The sequence below is a fragment of the Moesziomyces antarcticus genome, assembly GCF_000747765.1.
Source record: "Moesziomyces antarcticus DNA, scaffold: scaffold_v10005, strain JCM 10317, whole genome shotgun sequence".
Lineage (NCBI taxonomy): Eukaryota > Fungi > Basidiomycota > Ustilaginomycetes > Ustilaginales > Ustilaginaceae > Moesziomyces > Moesziomyces antarcticus.
Window position 1 is genome coordinate 141,030 of NW_014639005.1, and position 22,385 is coordinate 163,414.

General features: G+C 59.8%; 7 protein-coding genes across 7 annotated transcripts; 6 read left to right on the plus strand and 1 right to left on the minus strand.

Moving 5' to 3' along the window:
- Positions 1-429: 429 nt before the first annotated feature.
- PAN0_005c2526 (uncharacterized protein) lies at positions 430-3,039 on the plus strand (the record flags this gene model as incomplete). The annotated part of the gene is made up of 6 exons (XM_014801768.1): positions 430-863; positions 1,022-1,095; positions 1,589-1,876; positions 1,939-2,274; positions 2,434-2,647; positions 2,949-3,039. The coding sequence occupies 6 exons, from the start codon at positions 430-432 to the stop codon at positions 3,037-3,039; spliced, it is 1,437 nt and encodes a 478-aa protein (XP_014657254.1).
- A 587-nt stretch (positions 3,040-3,626) lies between these two features.
- PAN0_005d2527 (phosphoglycerate mutase-like protein) lies at positions 3,627-6,539 on the minus strand (the record flags this gene model as incomplete). The annotated part of the gene is made up of 1 exon (XM_014801769.1): positions 3,627-6,539. One exon carries the CDS (start codon positions 6,537-6,539, stop codon positions 3,627-3,629), a length of 2,913 nt encoding a protein of 970 aa, XP_014657255.1.
- A 704-nt stretch (positions 6,540-7,243) lies between these two features.
- Positions 7,244-8,523, plus strand: PAN0_005c2528 (GTP-binding nuclear protein Ran; the record flags this gene model as incomplete). Its single annotated transcript, XM_014801770.1, has 5 exons — positions 7,244-7,433; positions 7,619-8,007; positions 8,107-8,186; positions 8,260-8,362; positions 8,464-8,523. The coding sequence occupies 5 exons, from the start codon at positions 7,244-7,246 to the stop codon at positions 8,521-8,523; spliced, it is 822 nt and encodes a 273-aa protein (XP_014657256.1).
- A 600-nt stretch (positions 8,524-9,123) lies between these two features.
- PAN0_005c2529 (caleosin domain containing protein) lies at positions 9,124-10,239 on the plus strand (the record flags this gene model as incomplete). The annotated part of the gene is made up of 4 exons (XM_014801771.1): positions 9,124-9,156; positions 9,272-9,496; positions 9,583-10,030; positions 10,100-10,239. 4 exons carry the CDS (start codon positions 9,124-9,126, stop codon positions 10,237-10,239), a joined length of 846 nt encoding a protein of 281 aa, XP_014657257.1.
- Positions 10,240-11,035: 796 nt separating this feature from the next.
- PAN0_005c2530 (uncharacterized protein) lies at positions 11,036-11,929 on the plus strand (the record flags this gene model as incomplete). Its single annotated transcript, XM_014801772.1, has 2 exons — positions 11,036-11,337; positions 11,554-11,929. 2 exons carry the CDS (start codon positions 11,036-11,038, stop codon positions 11,927-11,929), a joined length of 678 nt encoding a protein of 225 aa, XP_014657258.1.
- A 464-nt stretch (positions 11,930-12,393) lies between these two features.
- PAN0_005c2531 (uncharacterized protein) lies at positions 12,394-15,481 on the plus strand (the record flags this gene model as incomplete). The annotated part of the gene is made up of 2 exons (XM_014801773.1): positions 12,394-13,197; positions 13,283-15,481. The coding sequence occupies 2 exons, from the start codon at positions 12,394-12,396 to the stop codon at positions 15,479-15,481; spliced, it is 3,003 nt and encodes a 1,000-aa protein (XP_014657259.1).
- Positions 15,482-18,932: 3,451 nt separating this feature from the next.
- On the plus strand, positions 18,933-21,380 carry PAN0_005c2532 (uncharacterized protein; the record flags this gene model as incomplete). The annotated part of the gene is made up of 1 exon (XM_014801774.1): positions 18,933-21,380. One exon carries the CDS (start codon positions 18,933-18,935, stop codon positions 21,378-21,380), a length of 2,448 nt encoding a protein of 815 aa, XP_014657260.1.
- Positions 21,381-22,385: the final 1,005 nt, after the last annotated feature.

Consider the following 22,385-nt stretch of genomic DNA (forward strand, 5'->3'; position numbering starts at 1 on the left):
ATGCGTCTGAGATTCGTCATGTCGCACGGCCATGGTCAACGGAGGATGAAGGCGTCAGCATCGGCGCGAATGCACATCAGGTCTGGGTGCGGAACCAGGGAGCTGGGGTGAGATGATCGCTGCGCGGTTTGCAGGAAGAGACAGAGGATCCAGGCTTCGGAGCTTGGGGGGGGGGGGGGGGGGGGGCCATGCGGATTTAAGGTACGAGTGCACCTGGAGCGCCGCTACAAAGTACATCCAGGTGCAGTATCTGTGAGAAGATCAAAGTGGCTGCCTTGCACATGCGACCGTGGTCTCGAGCGGTGCACAAGGCGATGAGGCTCTGAGCCGCAACGGGTACAGGGACCGACTGTGCTTGAGCGCGTTCTCCCCCACCTCGGTGGAAGCCTCATCAGCCGAGACGTGGTGTGTTCGACGCCGCAAGTTCGCATGAACTCACCCCACCCCTCTTTTTCGGGTCGAACCGGTCGTCTGCCCGCCCTAATCCTAAGACCCTTCGTCTTCTTCTTCTCGCAAAGCAATATCTGGTTTCCACACGGCACTGCTCCATGGCAAGTCGAATGGATCCGGGAGGATGCCGTGGTCCGCCGTGCGGATGTCGAGGCAGAGGCAGAGGCGAGGCAGAGATGGGCTGTTGCGTTGCAACTTGTGGGAGGCCAACAAAAAATGGACTTTGATGGTCATGCATGCACGAGGATGCAAGAGTGTTTCAGAGACCGCGCGCGCTCGTGGACCGAATCCATGCCGAATGGCAAAGGCAAGCGAGATAGAGCGCACTCGCCGCGTGTCGGTGGTGAGGAAATGCGAGCTCGTCCGTCGGAGACCGAAACCGGCAATGTGCAATTCTTAGAAGTAGAGTGCCGGTGTGCGAAGTCAGGCAGCGGTCCGCCGCAACACCTGGCTGCTCTGCTTCGAGACAATGGAAACGTGGCCTCGCACCGCCATGTCTCCGCGTGCCGCGAGATTTCAGGGCTCGTTGTGTAGCAACGGAGTGCAGAGAACCGACCTCATTTCCATACAGGGCGGAACCATCCGCCGTGGTCCCGTCCGCTGTGCTCCCAATACAAGCCATGTGCATGATCGACTTGGACATATGTATGGACGTCAAGACGGACACTCGAAGAAGCTGGTAATGTCCTGAGCAGGGCGACGAGCAGCATGCTTACGTGACGTCCGACCGGCAAGGTGCATGAGATGAGGCTGGCCAGCACGGCCGAGCGGCGGGGCACGGTCCGGTGAGAGTGTTGCGGACGACGTCAGACGATGCTCGACGGGCGCATGTGGCTGTCGAGCGCTCGCAGAATGAAGACGAAATCAAACGCCGGCCGTGACAAGTGAGTAGTACCGCTGCGAAGTTGGTCTCATGCGAGTGTGTTGGGCGGTCCGCGGTCGGCCGAGCTGCACTGCAGCTCTCAACCTGCCTGCCATGCACGCTGCACCCACACTGCATGGAAATCGCAATGCTTGTCGCTCTGGCCTGGGCCCTTGACTCTTCATGCGGGCTCGGTCAGGCGGAGCAAGAGTGAGCGGGAAGCTTCGATGACGGCTCCGAGGGTTGAGGGTGCCTGTTTCGTCCGGCGCTTGCCAGTCGGTGTCGGCATCGGACCTGCGACGTTCCTCCCACATGCAGCTCCGCAGCCCAAGGAAGCGAAAATTCCCCATTTCCGCCTACATTCTCGTCGTGCTTCCAGACCGCGGAATTTGTTAGCTGTCACCTTTCAACCTCCCACGAGGGTCAGAGCACCGGACGAAGACGAGAAGGAGCGCAATTGGCTCGGTGAATGTCCTGGCAAATTGGCGAGCTACGGTAGCGACGAGATCTACCTTGAGATCCGTATCCAGTCTTTGGTCATCCGAGATCTGGACGTCGCTGGGAGTTTGGATGCTGCATTGGATCATGGAGACATCCGTTGCCTTTCCGAGACTCGATCCATCCAGGTTTGGAGCATCCATTCGTGAGCCGCACTTCCGACACGGGCGCAGGAACAGGAACCGACGCCGTTCCGACACCGACAGACTCGCCCGTTGATAACGGTAAACGTGGGACGCAACGGGGTGGCTCGGTGCGGAGGGGAGCCGACTGGGAGGGGTCGGTGAGAGAGAGTGGTTTCCATGAATGGTTGCATGCATTCGGGCTGCAAGTGACACCCCCGTCACAAAGCAGCAACTCCGATGTGCTCTGGTACACACTGCACACGATCCCGCCTGCGTCGGCGTTCGATTCGCCCGGCGTCGAAGCGTCGCTATTCGGCCAATTTATTCACCGAAACCGCCGTGCGAGCCTGAGAGCGTCGCTCCAGAAAACAAAAAAAAAAAAAGCCTGGAAATTCGCAGAAAATACCGAAAATCAGCAATTCTTCTGGCGGGGATGGTCGACGTAATCCCGACGTTGGGATGCCCTGCCCTCGAGTCCGTTATTCCGATGGCCACCAGATCGATCTCTGGATCTCGTCCGCGCACCACGGCCGCCTTCACTTATGCTGCATGGCATGGCATGGCATGGCATGGCATGGCATGATACCGAACTGCACTGCACTGCACTCACCGACGACGACACGTGCCATCACGGTCAGGAACCCAGCCGAGCGTCCAGCCCCTACGCGACTACGCACCGGACTCTCTCGCACGTAGCGCTCGCTGCCACAAGGTGCTCCCTCACAAAGCCGCCTTGGAGCATGAGCGGTCCGTTCCCTCTTTGAGCAGGGCATCCCGGGAAAGAATCGTCCGCGCATGAATGAGCCGAGAAAGAACAATGGCTCTGCGGCATGGCTAGGCGAGGTTGGCGTCGGTGCAGCTCGGTCGCTTCTTCTGACGTCCCCATCGCATCCAGGCGGACCCGCAGCGCATTCGGCAGACCGCTACGTACTTTCAGCATCTCCCTCACTCCACTTCGTGCAGAGAGCTATTGTATCGGGCAGTTCAAGGGCCGACCTACGTCCGTTCTGCAGACCAGATGTCACTTCCCGACACAACCCAGACCTCGACCCGGCGGACGCTTCGCCACCATCACCGCGATCCGACCGACCGGAGTGGGCCTAGAATGCGGTCCACAGACGCTGTCGCTCCGTTCCTGAAAGCCTGGTGGAGGAGCATTTCGATTGCAGCAACGACTTGACCGGCCCTGCTGCAACGCATGACCGAAGACAAGCGGAGCTCATGTTGCCATAGAACCAGATGCTTGGACCGCGGGTCCGCCCTTGGTGTGCACTCCGTTCCGAGTGGTAGCCTCGAAGCTCCCGGGTCTCGCCCGGACGTATCCCATCGCCGCCGACCCAGATGATGCCTGCCATGCTGAATGCACCCGACCCAAGCTTTGGGATGCTCACCTTCTCTTTCCGGGGGGTCCCGGCGTTTGCAACTGTCGAACTTCTCGCCATCTCATTCTCAGCATCTTTCGGAGAACATGGCGGACCTGCAAATCGAGCTGTCGACGCCAGCGTTGCCAGCTCAGAACGTCGTTTGGATGGTGCCACTGCGAGTTCCAGGCATCCTTTTCCGATCGTGACTCGAACCCATCGGATGACGTGCGCCTCTTCAGGCAGCGAGTGCTGGCGCAGTTGAGGGTTGTTCGCTCTGACGCGGAATCGGGTTGATCGAAGGACTGGATGCTCGCCCCAGGACCGGTGTCACGGCACCGCCATCCACTTCTCTTCGTGCTGGGGCCTCTCGAATGCGTGATCAACCGATGCTGCTGCGCCCTCCGCCGAAGGGATCGCAGGCGTTTGAGGCTGTCCTGGCGTTGAAATGGCGGGCGAGCCAGCAGGCGACCGGAGCGATGTCAGGTATTCGTCTTCAGTCATGGCGGAACCGTAGCGCGAGCCGAGTGGATCTCGGAAGTTGGTGAGCTGGCTTGGACGCTTCAGGAACGCGTGCTGAGCGCTGTGAGCATGCCCATCCGGCCCAGTTTGCATAGTGTGAGCGAAGCCCTTGCCAGTGCTCTGCCCTGGTCCCAGCGCCAGTCCCGAGAGACTGCGGTCGATATCCGTGTCGCCGTTGGATGTAACACCGTGCTTGCGAGCCTTCTGCGCCATCCAACCGCGACGGTTGTTCCTCTGATTCGGCGAGGCAGATCGCGCACCAGGCGCATCGCCTGCGACACCGCTGCGTCCCGTGGAGGCGCTTTTCGAGCCTAGTCGGAGCGCGCGGAGCAGATTGTCCATGGCTTCCTGCGCTTGGTCCTCGCTTAGGATGCCGGCAAGGACGCTGGTCATCTGGAGCAATCGCAAAGAGACCTGCTTGATGCCGTCGTCGCCACCGCCAGCCGCATGCGCATCCTCGCCAGCGGCAAAGGCTGGATCGAGCTCGGTGAGGTGCGCAAAGAGCTGGAAAAGCCGCTCATAGATCTGCATCAAGACCTGATCTCGGAAGACGACCATCAACACCTTGCGAACGTCGATGAGCTGCAGATCCATGCCCGTGCTTGGCGCTCCCGACAGCAGAAGAGCCGCACCCGACTGGGTGAGATTGCTGCCTGCGCTGAAGAGACCAGCACTGGAGCTGCTGGTGGCGATGCCACCGGCGCCGTTTGCTGCGCCGTACGACCCTGACGTCGCCACCAGGTTGCGCAGCGCGGGATCGGTACGCAGAGGCAGGAAGCAGCCTTCGCAGTAAGGAAGGACCTGGCCGAGGAAGAAGGTCCACACTTCGACCAGACGGAGCAGGAGGCGCTGATCATCGAGACCTTGGAGCTTGGAGTTGAGCGTCAGCGTTCCCGTCGAGGTGAGTGAGAGCAGATCGAGCGTGAGCGACTCGATGGCATGCGTCTGGCTGCGCTCGAGCGTCTTGCGGATGTGTAAGGTGACCATCTCGTTGAGCTCCTCGATGCTGGTTCGCAACGGCTCGCCATTGAAGAGAGGCAGGACGCGGATGCAGATCATCTGCCAAGTGTCGGAAGAGATGCTCGGGCCGACGTTGAAGCTCAGCGCACCAGGATTGGGGGAGGCGGCGCCTGTGACCGAAGCAGAGCCTGTCTGCGGGTAGGTGCCGAAGAGGGTCGATGCTTGCTGACCGGACGTACCAGATTGAGGTGCACCGACATGAGCCGGACTGAGTGCGCTTCCTACCGCTGGCGACGTGTTGAAGGCGTTCCTCTCGGTACCACTGATGCTCGTGTTGCCGGCCGATGCACCGAGCCCTACGGATGAAGTTGTTCGATCCGCAGCGAGCGTAGACGTTGAGGAAGATGAGGGATAGTACGACGAGCCTGTCGTGCCCGGGGCCCCCGCCTCGGAGCCCGAAAGCATGGCTGTGGCGCCAGCACGTTCGAGCTCCCGAGTCATCATGCGGGCGTCGTATGCGACCAGACTGCGCGCCGATGCTGGCGTAGTCGTCGAGTTCTTGCTCGTGCCGTTGGTGGCCTGAGAAGCGCCCGCGGCGGGTGTCGATGGCGTCATAGCAGCAGTGGAATGGGAGTGCGAGCTCGTAGCATTGGATGCGATGGAGGCGATTGTTGCAGAGGAGGGCAGGCCGACTGCTGCCGAGGATGTGGCGCCTGCCGATGCCGGCTGTGCTAGCGCCGACCCCTGTGCCGGGTTGCTGGCTGATGCAGCTTTGGAGGCTCCACCGCCAGCGAGGTGGGCCACGGCCTTGGCGGCCGAGCTCATCGAGGATGGCTGCGCTGTAGATCCGTGTAGATGGTCCGTCTGATTCTGGCAGAGAATCTTGACGTAGATCGGGCGTGCTGCGGCCTCGGAGCCTCCGAGACCGGATCGGTTGACGTGGAGGGAGGGGGACGAGAGGTCGTGATGCAGGACCGGCCGACCCAGGAGATCTGTGGACGCCTCGGAGCGATCATTTGGAGTGTCGCCAAAGTCGGCGTAGTGGGCGAACGACGTCTTGAGGGGAGTGGGTTGCGGTTCGACGGGGGACGTGTCGTCTCCTTGAAAGGGCACGGCAAGCTCCAAGCGTGACCAGCCGGTGTTCTCGAGCCGGACGCGTTGATAAGAAAGTTTTGGATCTGGCCACGGACTGTTGGGCGAGCCGTCGTGGAGGGACATGAATACGCGCAGGAGCTCGGCGATGGCAATGCCGTGGGCCACGATGCAGATGTGTCCGAGATCACCCGCAGCGTGCTGCTGAGTTGGCGGTTTCTTGCGAAGCGCTTCGACGCGCGGAAGGATGAATTGACGCACGGCCTTGGCGATCCTGGCATTGACCTCTTCGAGACACTCGCCCTGAGGAAAGCGGAACTTGCGGCCGTCCTCGCCGGTGGAGCCCTGGATCCACTCTGTATGGGTGTTGGTCTGGCCTTCTGCCTGGCCAAAGTTGATCTCGCGCAGCGTTTTGGACTGCACGAGAGGAGGCGGAGGGATGGATCGATTCGACTTGAGGATCTCGTCGGCGGTCATGGCAGCACGCTTGAGGTCGCTGCAGTAGATGGCGGTGAGGGGCACGTTGGCGAACGACTGTCCCAGGGCTCTTGCCTGGTTGATGCCATTCTGGGTGAGTGGAGTGTCGCGAAAGCCGGCCCAGATGCCCATTGAGTTGTCTTGTGACTCGCCGTGGCGGACCAAGGTGACAAGGAGGCGGTTGAGCGACATGGCGGAATTCTGGACGTTCTCGACGCCTGATCGCTGGCTCCTTTGTTTCGTCTTTGGCGCTCGGCACTTGACCTCGAGACGAGGCGAAGGCTTGTCGCCTTGCGGGCTGATTCTTGCGCTCAAAGCGAGATGGTCGGTATGCAGCACATAGAGATGGCGTAGTCGAGCGGCGCTGCGGGCTTGCGAGGTTCAGGAGTCGATGTGATAAGAGGGGACGAAGAAATGTGACGTTTCAGCAAAGCCTTCAGATGAACAGGGGCTGCCGGTGGAGCCAGGGTCCGTGCAGTGCAGCCGCCGCCTGTCTTGTCAGCCGCAGAGTGACGCTCCGCTCGCGTAAACCCAGACCCTGAAAGCCAAGACACCACCGCACGCTGCAATCACGGAATCGCGCGCGCTCCCCAGTCAATTCTTGAGCCGATTTCGCGCGCCCTGCGACTTGCTCTCAGGGTGTCTTGCTGACAAGAGCCCGCGATGCTGTTCTTAGGGAATGCTGTGTCGCCGAACCATATAGCCCTGGTCTGCAACCTCGTGCCCGGCCCTGTGCAGGCTGGCAGGTTTGTTTGGCGGTAGCAGCCGTGCAAGTTACTCCCAATCGTCGAAAGGCGAGGTGGTGAATCGGGATGTACCGATCTGACCCGATTTCCATCCCTGACACCAGATCTCGCGCTGCCACTGTGGCACATTCGAGGCGATTGCCTGGCGGCATGATCGAGTCGGGGCCAGCATGCAAAGGGCCGTCGAGAGCCAGTGAAGCTCAGGCTGCGGTTTCTAAGTTTAGCAGCGGCTGCCAAGTTGCTTTGGCCCAAGGTGGAGGCTTGCCTGCCAGCGCCGGCAATCCAGCGAAGCCCGGGAGCCGAGAATTGGGCTCGGTGGGTGCTGCCAAATCAGAGCTCGGTATGCAGAGCAGGGGCCTGGAGGGAAAGCAATACGCCGCCGCGCCACCCGTGGTCTGATCGCCGGATCCACAGAAAGCGCCGGAAGAAAGGCTAGTGCATGCGCATATCGTCCCCCGCACTTCCTCTTCCACCGTCCATCAACACCTCTTGACCTTCCCTTTCCTACACTTACACACAACACAGAGATGGCAGCTGCTAAAGAGTTCAAGGTGGTTCTTGCCGGCCAGTTCGGTTCGGGCAAGACCACGTTTGCCACGCGCATCAAGTCGGCCAAGTCGGATAAGAAGGAGATCAAGGCTCTCAAGACCACCCAGTACCCCGTGACGCTGCAGACCTCGGCGGGCCAGGTGACGCTCAACCTGTTCGACACCAACCTGCACGCCAAGGGCGGTCTGCCCGACGACGGCTTCTTCCGCACCGCCGACGCCTCGATCGTCTTCTTTGACCTCACCAATGAGGGCAGCTACACTGCCATGGAGGATTGGTACGACGCCGTCATCAAGGCCAACGGCCGCAAGGGCAGCGAGCCCCTCCCCGTCGTCGTCGTCGGCACCAAGGCGGACGACATCAAGGTGCGTAGTCTCTTGTTCCTGGCTCCCCTTTTTGCTGTCAGCCCGCGGCGTTTTTTGCTCACCTTTTCTCTGTATTCCCTCCGCTTCCTCTCTGTACAGGGCCGAGACATCAAGCCTGCGGCCATCGAGTTCCCCCGCAAGAAGGAGCACACCTACCGCGAGATCTCTGCCCAGGCCAAGTGAGTGTTCTCGCCAGCCCTGGCAATGACTTACGAGATGCTGACCTTTTGCTTCCACCGTCGACGCTTCTAGCTACGGCGTCAAGGAGCTGCTCCTGGATGTCTGCAAGGCGCTGCTGGGCGACTCTGTTCAGCTCACCGCCGAGGTCGAGATGGACAAGCCCAGCATCGACAAGGTGCGTTCTTTGCCGTGACAGCAGCGGCTCAGCTTTTAATATTCCGTCGTCTGTCCATCGCTGACCGTTCGCTTTTTTGCTCCTTTTGCTCGCTGCTGCAGATCGACGAGGAGCAGCTCGAGAAGCTCTTCGCCGAGTACGAGAAGGCTGCCTCGGCCTGATTCCGATGCGCCGACGGATCAGCGTGAGAAGCAATTTAGACGCTCGACGCTCGAGACATAGAAATCGCAGTCCTTTATCACCAGAGATGGAACACCGCGTGAATTCGTGTGCCGTCTTTTTGAAGCATCATCCACTTGGTTTCTGCATCTTCACATCAGCGTCCCGCAGATCCGCATCGCAAGAACGCCGAAGAACATGCTCACGTTGGCGTCGGCATGCATCCGATGCGACCATCGAAACGAAGCGGATGAGCAGTCAAGTGGAATCGGCGTCGCGCGCTCCGATTACGCGTCGATGCTGAATCACATTTGCATGCGCGAAGCTTAAAGCTCGCCGCACACAGTCAGCAACGTTTGTTAGGGTCGCGCCCGGTTGCTGAGCAATCACATCAACCCCTATTGGCTACACGTGCTATCCGCCATCCGCCATCCGACGTCGTGAGCCTGTCGCTGGAAGTCCGCTTGCAAGCCACCGACCTCCAGCACGATTGCCGCTCCCGTCCAAGCAGACTAGGGCGCGTGAAAGCTCGTTGGAAGTCGTGGGTTGTGTCGGAAGCAGGCCGACTTCGACAGTCGGAGGCTGCTGGGCAGAGGCAGACAATGGCCTCGAGACTGGAGCTTATCCTGGAGACCGTGCTGAGTCCATGTCTCCTTAACTCGCTTCTTGGTTGAAGCGCTGCTGCCAACTTGCTTTGTTACCACCATTATCACTCTTTCTTTCTCTAGCAATCTCTTTCTCCGCGACCAGGCTACCTTGCGACATCTCCAAAGTCTCGTCGACAAGATGCAGCTCAAATCCTACGGCGATTTTCCTCGCACGATCGACCTCGATCCCTTCTTCGACAACACCAAGCTCGTCTATGGAGATGCGGGCACGAAAGTGCCATACACTCCGCAGAACACATGGACGGACCCTAACGGCAGCGCCAAAGACTACCTCGAGAAGACCAAGGGTCTCACCACGCTGCAGAAGGTAGGTGCTGCCGCTATTGCTGACTTGTCGATTGAAACCCCAACGCTGACAGTATATGTGTCGCTGCTCGCGCGCTCGATGGCCAGCACGTGGCTTACTTTGACGGCGACTGCGACGGCGTGATCTGGCCGAGCGATACCTTTTTCGGCTTCTTGGCGATGGGCTTCGGCATTTTCCTTTCTGCCTTTGCCATGCTGGCCATCAACGGCGCCATGTCGTACCCGACGCTGCCTCGGAACAGCAAGTCGCTGAGGAACTGGCTGCCGGACCCGTACATGCGCATCTATGTGGCCAACATGCACCGCAGCAAGCATGGCTCGGACACGGAGTCGTTTGACCGACGCGGCCAGTTCCGGCAGAGCCAGCTGGAGGCCGAGCTGAGCGAATGCTCGAGCCGCTACGGCAAGGATGCGCTGTCGTACAGCGATGTCCTTGCCATGTTCCGAGAACGTCGAGACGTGTTTGACCTATTTGGAATGACGGCCTTCTTGCTCGAGTGGAGCGCCACCTACATGCTCATCTGGCCGGCAGATGGTAAGTGGGACTGCCCTAATCGAGCAACCAAAGTCAAATTCTGACCACTTCGTATCACCGCGCGGGCAGGCTATATGCGGAAGGACGACATCTTGGGCGTCTACGACGGATCGCTGTTTGTTGTGCTCGCCCATCGTTACAAGAATGGGCTGGGTGGAGGTGCCTTTGATTCCAAGAAAGGCGGTGTCTTTGACACCAAGAACGGCTGAAGCGGTGCATGACCCGCTCGAATGGCATTCCGATCCGTCTGATGTTTCCACTGCCACGACTGTGTCCAATCTAGCATGATGCCATCCTATCAAGGCGATTGTCGTTGATATCTCGATGTCCTCCAGCTGGTTTGCGGTGCGGGTAGACTCGGCTACATGCGAAGAGAGAAAAAAAAAAAGCGCCGGCGCGGTGACAGGTGCAGGAGCAGCAAGGGGTTTGCGGCTCAGCTGTCTGTTCGTGCGCTACATGCACAGCGTTGCTGCGAGGCCACCGGTATTGCTGTCGTGTCAGGATGTCATGGCTAGGTCGATGGACAGCTGCACAAGAGGCAATCATCCGGGGCTGAACAGGCGAGAGAGAGAGAGGATGCCGCGAGGTTGTGGCGGCTGACTGCGAGTACTGTGACTGTATGCAGGGGCGGGAGGGTTGCTGTGCATTTCGAAAAGTCACGTTGCGCAACCGGACGTGGGCGGGTGAGCAGAGTGGAGGCGTGCCACAAGGTCGGGTTCGGCGGTTGCACTCGGCGCGACAAGCTCCCACGCCTCCTCCCTTTGTGTGATGCCTTGGCTGCACATCCTTCCGGCTTTGAAGCTGCTGTGACGGCAGAGTGCAATCACAAATCGGCTGCATGTCGAATCGGACGCAGCAAGAGGCGCGTGCCTTTGCACCAAAGGAGGGGTGCGTGCGTGAATGCCTGCGTGCCGGCACAATGGACCGAACTGGCGTCTAGGCATCCACCGTGACTACAGCAAAATCACACGCCAGCGTCCGAAAGCACAGCATTAAGCTCAACGCATGCTCGCCCTGGCTCCGATGACCAACGGCCAATGCACTTTAGCCTCGCAAGCGGCTTGCGGCTTCGGAAGCACCGAGCTGGCCGACTACTGCATTTGCGCCAGGTCTCGAGTCGATGTGCGCGGCTCAGTCTGGCATGCCTTGCCCACACGCGCGGACCATTGTGCAAGACGCGCATACTCCCTCGACCCTTTCGCGACGTTCGCTGCTGCCTCGATCGACTACGCCTTCCCTGACGAGGAGAAGGCGGCATGCAAGTGGATGAACGTCTTCTTCCATCATGCCTTCCATGCCTTCATAAGGTGAATCAAGCCCGCCTCGCCAATTTGCGCTCAGACCCCTCGCTCGGCCCCGATCGGCGCTAATGCGTCCAATCCACGCAGCTGGTGGCTATTGTTGGCACGCTCCCTCCAACGCCATTCGATTTCGCCAATACCGACCGCAGACGCGTGGGCGTGACGAGGTCTCATAGGCCGGCCGTCCGATCCTGCATCCACCTAGGCCTCTCCAGCCAAAAGCTCGAACCCTTCGGCTAAGCTCAAGTCGTCCTTCCCTCGAGCCTTGCCCCTAGCCACCTCGGCCAGCCTCTTCTCGGAAGCCTCCAGGCGCAGCACATTCGCGTGGCTCGAGACCTCGCTCTTTCGAGCTCGCTCCCCTCATTTCTCGCCAATAGCCAGCCGCAAACAAATCAGGCGCATACGAGGTCAGGGCTCTGCATCCTCGCAAAGCTCGCTGCCTGACACTCACACACCTCCCTCTCGGTGCGGAATCGTCTTCGACCAAGGGAGGCGCTCGGCAACCAAACCTGCAGGCTCGACCCCTTTTGGCCATATTACCGTCTCGTCATCCATGGTCACCCATGCACCTCGACTAGGCAGCATGGCCAGTTCCTGACTATAACTTGGCGACCGCCGTCCATGATACCGCTTTCAGCCCATACCGTGTTTGTCCATGCAGCTTCCACCCGCCTTCATTCTTACACCCATCACTCGAGATTGCGTGGGTGCACATCGCGACGCTCGAAACGCCGCACGCTCTCGGCCCCACCGGCTTCATCTCGTTGTCTCGACACTCGAGCCTCTTGTCAGTAGCGCCAGCAAAGCCCACCCTGTACACAAGCCACGCAATTTCACGACCATCCCACCAATCTCAACCCAGCACTCGTATATATCCCTGCTCCTCACGCACCCACACGCCGACCAGCGCGCCTTCACCCATCCACGCACGCTACTACGACCTTTCACTCTGATCCAATTTACCAGCCTCTCTGGATACCAAAAGCTGCCAGAGTGCCTACCGCGTTTGCGCTCCCCAACAGCTGGTAGCCCAACCGTACGAATCGCATCCAGCCAAACGCCATGCCTGCAGCTCCAGGCGAGGCCACAGGCACGTCCGGCTCATCATCATGTGGTCCGCAAGGTCCACCAGCAGCGATCGAGCTTAACCTCGGCGCAAAACGGCTCGTCCGCTACTACCGCATGGCTCGCAGTGGAGATAGCGACGCCGCCGTCTTGGGCAAAGGCGGCTTCGGCTGCGTCTATCGCTATGCTCTCGACACGTCCTTCACCCCGCCCTCCTCGGTAGACCTCTCGCTCTCGCTTTCTCCCAGAGACGTCGGTCGACATGCGTCTGGTCGAGAAGTCGTGCCTGTCAACGGCGCATCCACGAGCAACAACACCCATTCTCTTGGAAAGGCCTCGACGACCCTCAAGCCGCCCTCTCTGGTCGCAGTCAAGCTCTGCCGCACTCCCTGCTCTGGCTCTTTTGACGAGCTTCAAAAGACGAGCCTAGTCGACAAGAGAACGCGCAGAGCCGAGCTGCAGGACGATCGCCGTACGCATGTGAGGATCGTCCGCGGCGAAGGTCGCATCTTTGAATACCTTCAAGCCGCTCATCAAGTATCCGAACAGTCGGGCGATGTGCCCCTTGTCAAGCTGCTCGCTAATCTCTCTCCAACAGGTATCGACGCCAGACAAGAACAGCACAGCAGCCTCAGCATGTCTGAAGACGAGGAAGATGGCCCGCCGACTAGGCTACTCGTTTTTGAAAAGCTGATCGAGCTCGATGCAGAGCCCACCCCTAGGGGATGGGCCAAGTCGAGAAAACCTTGGAGCCACGAAAGGGTCGAAAAGGTGGCGTTCGAGGTGATGCAAGGACTCAGGGTGCGTATCTAGCACTAAGCGTTGCCACACTCATCTACAATTGAAGGAGTCCCGCTGACATTGTGCTTGACTCTTGGCACCTTAGTTTTTGCACGAGCACAACGTGACGCATGGCGATCTGAAGCCTTCGAACCTCATGCTCGATCCTCGAACGGGAGTGGTCAAGATCATCGACCTCGGAGCCAGCCGTCGTTTTGTGCACCTTTCCAACCGGGAGCGCAACAATCGCCGCGCAGTAGAGCAACAAGACCGCCAGGCCCTGCTCAACGGTCGAGCCGTCCCTCGGTTGGCTCCCGAGCTTTGTGAGGGACTCGGCTCGCTCACCGGCTCTCCCTACTATATGGCTCCCGAAATCCTCATCCAAGCCACACGCTACATTGACATCTCGGGCAAGTCACGCTCGGTCTTGGAAGACTACGAGTACGACTATCCCTCATTCCTGCCTCGCGACCAGTGGTCCATCTTCCAGATCGGTCTCAGCGATCTGAAGCGGGGATGGGGTATCCGTGCCGACATCTGGAGCTGGGCATGCACTGTGCAGGCTCTGCTGCTCAAGACGGTGGAAGAAGAGCAGCGACCCAGCAGCAGCACTATTTCGCCCTATGACTTTTCCTTTTCGCGCCATCGCCACGAGATGACCGAGCCGCTCTATCAGAAGGCGGCAGGCGAGGACGATGTGCCCCGCTTTCACCAGTGGTGCCGTGTGCTGCCGCTGCTGATTGTGGGAATCGCGCTAGAGCCAATCTTGTTGGTTGCCCAGGCGGACGGCTGCTCTCCTGCGCTACGCTCAGCTCTCAAGGCGTCGCTGCGACACCAGGATCTTCGTCCCACTGCCGACGATCTTTTCAGCGCACTTCAATCGGCACGATCCTCGCCTCAGCGCACTAGCGACGCACGTTTGCATCCGGCAGACGGGATGGACGGGAGTCCACGACGCCAAGACAAAGCTGGACAGCTTGGTCAGCTGGGCGCATCCGAGGCGGATTATGGCTCGCCGCAAATTCGCATCTCGGAGCTCGAGGGCTCGAGGCAGACGACACCATCGCTGTCGCGAGGAACCTCGAGGACGAGCACACCGCAGCATACGTGCGAGACGATTGGCAGGAGCGCGTCCACTCGCACGCCCGATCGGCTGAACAAGGGCAAGGTGCGACTCGCTGCGTGCTCGATGGAGATGAGCCCAGATCGTACGGCGTCCAAGTCGTGTGGAGTTGACGACGAACGTGCGACGAGCGCCATGATGCTGCAGGGCTTCGAGCTAGTCAGCCCGCCGCGCAACCCCAAGCCGCGTTCGACTACTCTCGGCGACGCACCCCGACCGGCGACTGCCAACGCGCGTCTGCCAAGCCCCGGCACGTGGACACGAAGCGCCGATGCGCTCCGCGCGGAAGCGAATGCGCGCCAGATGCCACGATCGGCAAGCTCGGTTCGCGTCAAGACGAGCTCTCGACCAAGGACCAGTCCGATGCTGCCCGAGTTTGGCCGCAGTGGCGGATGCCTCAGCACACGGCTGGCAGGTCAGATGGAGACTGCGACGGCGACCGCGACGGGTGCTGGTGTCGAGTGGGTCTCGGATGCTGCGGACAGAGATGGGCAGAACAGCCGAACCGGCGACGGCGAGCTGCGGCCGCCTCTGTCTGCGCGTGCAGTGCCGCTGTCTCCCGGCGGTTCGGGCCTGGATGCGGCTATGCGGGGTCTGCGAAATCTAAAGCTCAGCCGACCGAGCCTGGGCTCGCAGAGGACGGGTGGGGAGACGAGTGCGCCGCACAGTCCGTCGTGGCACCTTCGAGGCTCATCGATGCCGGTGCTCGGACGAGGTGGAGAGAGCCGGGCTCAGGCGCAGGCTTGGACCACGCAGTTGGATGGCAGCGGTATCGGAGACTCGCCGCAATGTTCGCTGGGAGAGGGCAAGGCGAAGCGTCAGAGCAACCTGATGGCGACGCTCAAGGAGAAGCAGGTGCGACTCAAGTTTGGCACGCTCAAGCTCAAGGGGAGGCGCCAGGAGAGCGGCGAGGATGCGCTGGGTGATTGCAAGATGCAGCGCGGTGGAACGGACATGGTGACGGGCGACGTCGAGGTGCGAGTGGCCCAGCTGCCGACAATTCGGGGAGGTGAGGGCACTCGGAGGGAAGAGATGGCTTCGCCAATGGCAGGGCACGGTGGGACACGGAGCCGAAACACGGGCAGCCGGTCAGGCACAGGCACGGGTGGCTCGGCGGATGGCAAGCCGTCGTCGAAGCAGCTGCTGCGACGGCTGCTGACGTGGAGCGCCTCGTCGTCGTAATACTCTCGCCGGTGTTTGCATTGATTCTTACTGGTTCTGTCCATGCTTTTTACCTGCGTGCGAAGCGTGTGAGAGTGCGAAACGTGGGATGAGGAGGCACGAGTCGTTGAGAGTGTCGCCGATGTGTTGGCTCAGATCCTGGAGGCGCGAAAGGGCGGAGGAGACGAAAGTCACTCGCCAGTCTAAAAGCTTAGATTGACACATAGATTCGTGGTGTATTGTCGTGTAGCTGCACACGCTCCATCTGCGTTGAGTGACCGTCGCCGATGCGCTACCTTCATTGAGCCTGAGTCTTTGCAGCGCCAAAGGAATCAAGCATGTTTTAAACGAGAAGAAGCTAGACGCCTGGACTGTGACATAGATGCGCAGTGGAACGTCGTGTACATGCACCCGCTCCATCTGCATTGACGGACAGTTGAGCTGATGCGCTAACTCGTTCCAGTCCTTCCCAGCATAAAAGAATTCAAGCATGCTGAAGGAGGACAAGCTCGCTCGCCTAGGGGCAGAGACCCAGTAGTGGAGTGTCTGCGTATCTACAACCACTCCATCTGCATTGACTGACCTAAGCCCAGATCTTGGGAGTCGTCAAAAAAGATCCAATCACGCTGCAGCAGACGAGACTCACTCGCCAGGTGCAGAAGACTTGATGATAGCGTAGATGCATAGTGAGATGTCGTGTCTCTGAAGCCTCAACCTACATGGACTGGACCGTCATCAATGCGCTCAGCCAGCCCAGGTATTGAAGGCGCAAAAGGACCCAGTCGTTCTCCAGCAGACGAATCTCACCTACCGCGTCCGGAGAATCTAGTGTAGATCGTAACAAAGGGGCGCAACGAGATGTCTGCACCCGCCCTCAATCTTTGTCAACTGACCGTCGCCGATCAGCTACGTTACTTGAGCTCAGATGTCGAGACGGTGCTCACTCGCCAGTCTATTTCAAAGCGCAGATTGTCACATAGACTCGTGGTGGAATGTCGTGTATGTGCACACGCTCGAATTGCGTTGACTGACCGTCGTCGATACGCTTGCTCAATTGAGCTCGGATTTTCGGGGCGCAAGAGGACAGCCACACTCGGACAGAAGAAGCTCGCTCGCCAGGTGCAGTAGGCTAGACTGCAGCGCGGTCGAGGCCCATCAAAACGTCCACGCCCTGGCAAAGATGTCGGCCCTCGGAGCTGCGTTACGCAGCCATTGCTGGCGTCTTTCTTTCGCTGCCAGACTGCGCTCTCCCCCTCCCTCTGTTCCATGCAAACATCCGCCTTCCCTTGCGCCCACTTTGTCAGCGGTGACACACCCCTTCGGGACTCATGGCAACGCAAAGAAAGGAATGGTCATCCTGCACTCGGTGTCGTATAGCTTCATCTGCTGTGTGAGTCCCAGTACATACATACCTAGGGGCGCAATGAATGGTCGTGCATCTGCAGTTGATTGATCTGCTTTGACTGACCATCGTCCCGCTAACTGAACCCAGTAGTCAAGGCGCCAAAGGACCTATGCATGCTCGAATCGATCTCTTTTCTGCGTATACATTCTCTGCGTCTGCTCAGTGCGCTTTCTCTACCGACTTTGATTGTGTGTCGCCTTGCGTGGACAAAGCTCCCCTCCATCCCTGCTGCTTCTCTGCCGAAGCTGTCTTGTGGCAGCGGAGTATATCCAGGCTGAAGCATGCTGAGACTTGGTTTTCCGCACAACTCCACAAGAAGCCCCTTTGTGACTTGGCTTTTCATTTCGCAACCCGATCATAGACTCAGAAGCATTTGCACTCGGGTGACTCGCCGCTCATGCTCACTCGCCAGTCTAAAAGCCCAGATTGTCACATAGATTCGTGGTGGAATGTCGTGTATGTGCACGCGCTTGATCGGCATTGATGAGCGACCTCTTGGCAGATGAGTTGATCGAGCACGACATGGTCCACGCAGCCTTGACGCCATCTGCACTACTCTTTCACCGCACTTGTTCGCTTGTCACGCGGCGACGAAAGTATCCCAGTCAAAGGGACGACGAAGGAGAACTCGGCGCTTCCCCCCTGACCCTTTCCGTCAGGCATCGACCAAAGTCACCTGTCACCACCACCTGCTTCCGAGCCACAAGAGCAACCAAGGGCTAAAACAGACGAAGACCAAAGCGTTGACTAGCCATCGAATTGATGCCAGTGCTTGAATGAGAATCGAGTGATCATGCACACATGTTCGACCATTAGGCATTGGCTGATTGATTGATTGATGGGCGATATCGGTCTCGAGTCCTCCTCTCGGCCATTTTCCATCGACCATTATGACCCTTTGGCTCACCTGTCGCGCTTGATGCCATAGCAGAGTGGTGCAGCGTCAACCGAATCGAGCATCTCCAGACGGCTAGAGCGCCATCCATCTTTCAAGATGAATGAATCTGCTGATAGTTGGTGGACAACAAGCTCAGTCATCGCGATCCGACAGTCAAGAGACTTGCAAGAGTAGCCTTGTGAAGCTGCGGTGGGCCGAAAGCAAGCAAGCGCTGATCGGGTGCGATCGAACCCCGATGTGGGCGAATCTGAGCGAGTGCGCCGGCGAGATTTTCTGGAGGATGCACCGAGACGCGGAGGACAAACAGTGCGCAGCGGCGCATGCAGGGTTTGGGCGGCGCCACGTGAAAGCTTGCAAATGATTTGCAGCGTTCAACAAGGCGGCTCCCCCAAAGCTCCGAGCGGGGGCCTCTAAACAAAACCTCCTGACAGCTGCGAAATCGCCGAACCTTATCACACATCTCCTTGTCTGATGAGTGCGATCTGCTGTCATCACGCAAGCCTCTTCCAGCAGCCTCGCATCCATCAGCTTTTTGAACCACACGCCAGTTTTTGTCCTGTGCACAATAATCGATTGTTACAGGACTTTGCTGCTTTGCTCCCGTGTCGAGTTTTGAGCGTTGACTCGGCTGAATAGTGGCTGAATGCTGGCTGAGCGCGGGCTGAGTGCGAGCTGACCATGGTGTGACGAAAGCTGTGATGCTTAGGGACCGGCTCGGAAAGGTTGATCATTGGGCCACGGGCGGCGGAGGCATGAATTTTCCGGCAGCGCGGATTTCATTTTATCGCATTCACGCGCCTCCTCGTGCCAAACTTTTTTGGCCGAGCAGAGTGGCTGCTCAACACAAGCCGAAAATCTCGCCGAAATATGCCTCCACTCGCCCGCCAAAGGAGGCAGCCGGGATGGCATCAGTCGAGCTGCTGCGTGAACGTGGCCGGGTAGATATTGATATTGCACAGCGGAAAAACAAAAAAAGGTTGGCCAGCACCAGGCTTGAGCGACAACAACCATCATCCTCACCTTATCCCACACGCCCATCGCAGCTCAGGCCTCTTTCCGCCCAAGCCTTCATCACGCCCACTTCATATCCGACACGCATAGGGGTGCGTTGCCATGCAGGCCCCGAGCGCACACTAAATCAGGCGACACTCTCTTGCTCTTGACCAGTCATGGCCGACCAACAAAACACGCAGGGGGCAACAGCGGCCGCGCCCAAAAGGGGCCACCACCGCCGCACATCATCGCTGCTGCCCAGTCTCGGCTCGCTCGGCTCGTTCCTCGCAAGTGCAGGTGGGCTGGCTACACCCAACGCCAACTCGAACGATGCACAAGACGCCCCACGAACAGGCACCCTCCCAACCGACGCCGAGCTCGTCTTTTCTCACCCAACACCCACCGAGTGGGCGGACGACTCGCCCGTCAAATCTCGTCCGCCGCCTCGCTCAGCGCCATATGCAAACCTCAGCGACGAGGTGCGCTTCCGTGGCAAGCCCCAGCCGCAGTCGTCCATCGCTTTCCCCACGCCCACATCCCCCGCTGCCTCGGCTTCGTCGTCGGTCGCCAGCACCCCCCGCGGCTTGGACCCAGATGCACCACCCATGCTCTACAGCCCGCAACAGTCGAGCGCCGCGTCGTCCGCCGACACGCCGGCTACATCCGTGAGATACTCGCCCCGCTCCACACCCAAGGACATGCCGCAAGATTCGCTCTTGCTCGCCCCCACGCCACCCTCGGCACCGCCATCCGAGTCTACCACGGTCAAGGCAGATGCTGGTCCGTCTTACAACCGCTATTCCACCCTTCCGCGCTCATTCACACCTTCGCGCGCGTCGCCCGGCCAATCCCATGCTGACTTGCCCAAGTCGCGCACAAAGCCAGGCGCACATGGCCGAACTTCGTCCTGGAGTGCCACTTCGGGACGACGAGCAGCCGCTCAGCTTGATGAAGCGCTCTCAAGCGACGAGCAGTCCGTGCAGAGGCAGGCAGGCTTCCGTGCGCGCTCCATCAACTCCATTCGCGGCCTCGCCGCTGCATTCGTGCCAGCAAGGTTCGCGCCCGCATCCCAGTCGTCCAGCTCGGCTTCTTCCAACGACGACGCTTCCTCACTCGACCTCTCGAGTCCATACCGCCGCGACGAGCTTGCTCTCGTGCCCGCTCCCGGCGCCGACTCGAAGCGCCTCGTGCGCCACGGCGAGGGCCAAGTCAAGCGACCCGTCAAGCTCGACCGCCGTCGTCTGGACAAGGCCGTCTCCTTGGCTGTCGAGGCAGCGCAGGCGGCAGAGGAAGACGAGCGCATCTGGGAGCAAAAACGCACCAGAGCTTCCGAAGACGACGACGATGACAAGCGCGACAGCGACGACGACGACGACGACCTCGGTTTTTCGCTCGATCTCTACATTTCGTCGCTCGGATACCTCATCTCGGCCATCTCGGACAAGGAGGCGCCCGGCCTCAGCACCAAGCAGCGCCAGGACATCAAGCAGCGTCTCGAAGAAGGCATGTCCAAGCTCGGCTTTGACGCGCGCGCCGAACTCGCCGCAGCAGAGCAAATGAAGCAACAGCTCGAGCTCGAGAGGCAGAAGCTGCAGCTCGAGCGCGACCATGCACCCGCACCCACCGCCAACGTGGTGCACCATCACTACCACACTGCTGTCCCCGCCAGCAGCTCCATGTTTGGCGACGCCAACTTTTCGCGCGCCCATGCAGCTGCCAGGGCGTCCTCCAAGGGATCGTCGTCGCTCGCGGGCAAGCTCAGCTCGTCGGTGCTCGATATCGGACTGCACATTGGCGCAGGCGCCTTGTCTGCACTCTCGGCCAACTTGTCGGCGATCGCGCCGAAGGGCATGCGAAAGACATCCGGCGCGAGCTCGGCGAGTGGCGACAAGATGCAGGATCCCAGGATCACGGATCTTGATAGCGACGAGGAACTGCGCAGCCCTGGACAGCGTGTGGATCCACCTTCGCCGGCCATGACGCCGTCGCAGCCGGACAGTGGTGCTGCCACGCCGCGCACCGCATGGTCGCGCGCCATCAGCCAGAACAACAAACAGTGGGAACTTGCCGTGGCGTTTGCCAGCACGGCTGCATCCGCGCTTGCGAGCAGTCTGGGCGCCGTTGCTCGCAGCGATGGCACCGACTACCCCGAGTCGTCTCCAGGCTCGAGCGAGGTTGTACTTGGACCGCTTACGCTTGAGCAGCAGCAACATCTGGCGCGGTATGGCCACCCCGAAGGTGCGGGCGGGGAATCTGCCGAGGACCGGTTGATACTGTTGTCGGCATCGCTCGCACGCGCACTCAAGCGCTCTCCGCTCCCGACGCAGCTTTATCAGTTGCTGCGCCAGATGGTCTCGATCCTCGCCGCCATCGATGCCAAGTACCGCGTGTCGGAAAAGGGCACCCAGCTCGCACTGCGCGAAACGAGCAGAGCGCTAAGGTTCGTCCGAAGACACGACCTGCATGTCAAGGCGGTCCGAGTGGCTTGGGCCGCTGCAGAGGCCGCGGTTGCTGCGTTGGAGGCGTACAGGGACGAACCGGCTTGGGCGATCCAGGGAGTGGAGAGCCAACAGATTGCCGCTCCGGCAAGAAGGATCGAGGACCAGTTTGAACAAGGTGCTTAAGTATACCCATCCCTTTAACTTGGCAGGGACGAATGATACCATTTTCGAAAGGCGAGCGATTGCGTGTGGAAAGCTGATGAGATGAGGAAGGCGAGGAGGAGTGGCAGAACGTCTGCTTTGACATGCACGAGGCGGCTGAAGGGAGAAAGGCTGGCTCAGGAGCGCGAGAAGGTCGTAGTGAGTTAGCAGAAGCAGTTGGCTCGAGCCCTCATCGCGGTGGGCAGGGAGAGACCCGAATTCGAACAACTGGGTGTTCAGAGTCGGCGAGTGAAAGGGCGTTCATGCTTCACTGGCGTGCGGGGTGGAGCAGCTGTGATGGCTGCAGTGTGGATTCGCGCTAGTCTGCAAGCGAACGCTTTTGGTTGCAGGTCAGATGGGCCCTTGAACTCGCAGCCGCACAGCACAGACGCGAGGCTCAAGCTGAGGCAGCAGCCGATTGTATCAAGCCGCACTGGCTCAGGAGAACGAGCGCGCCGTACCAGTTGCCTACTCGAGCCCTCGCAGCGGTGCGCAAAATCATCCCGCTTCATACAGCGACATGTGCGCGCGTCAAAGTGGGCTTCGTTGCACGCCACTGTCGTACGAATGCGGAGCAGATGTGAAGTTTGGCCTCCGCGACGTGGTTTGCTGGTCTGCAAGTGGTCGGTTTGGATCGGAGGTTTAACGGGCCTCAGCACAAGTACAGAACGCTATGGGAAAGGCTGAAGAGGCTATTGTACGCAGAGGCGGTGGAGGAGTGGCAGCACCTCGATTTTGATGTGTAGGGGACGGCCGCAGGGAGACGCACTGACTCAGGAGCACGAGAAGGTAGAGGCCTTGTGGATAGAACGATGCCCGCACATGAAACATCGCGATGTCTTAATCGGCGCATCGTCTGCACGTCTCTGCGGGGACCTGCGAAACAACCAACTGCGCAGCCAGACGATGGCGCTTTGTTTGCGCGTTTCTCCATGCCTGGAGTGCGGGAGCGGAGTAGCTGTGGCAAAAAGTGCACAGCGTCCACAG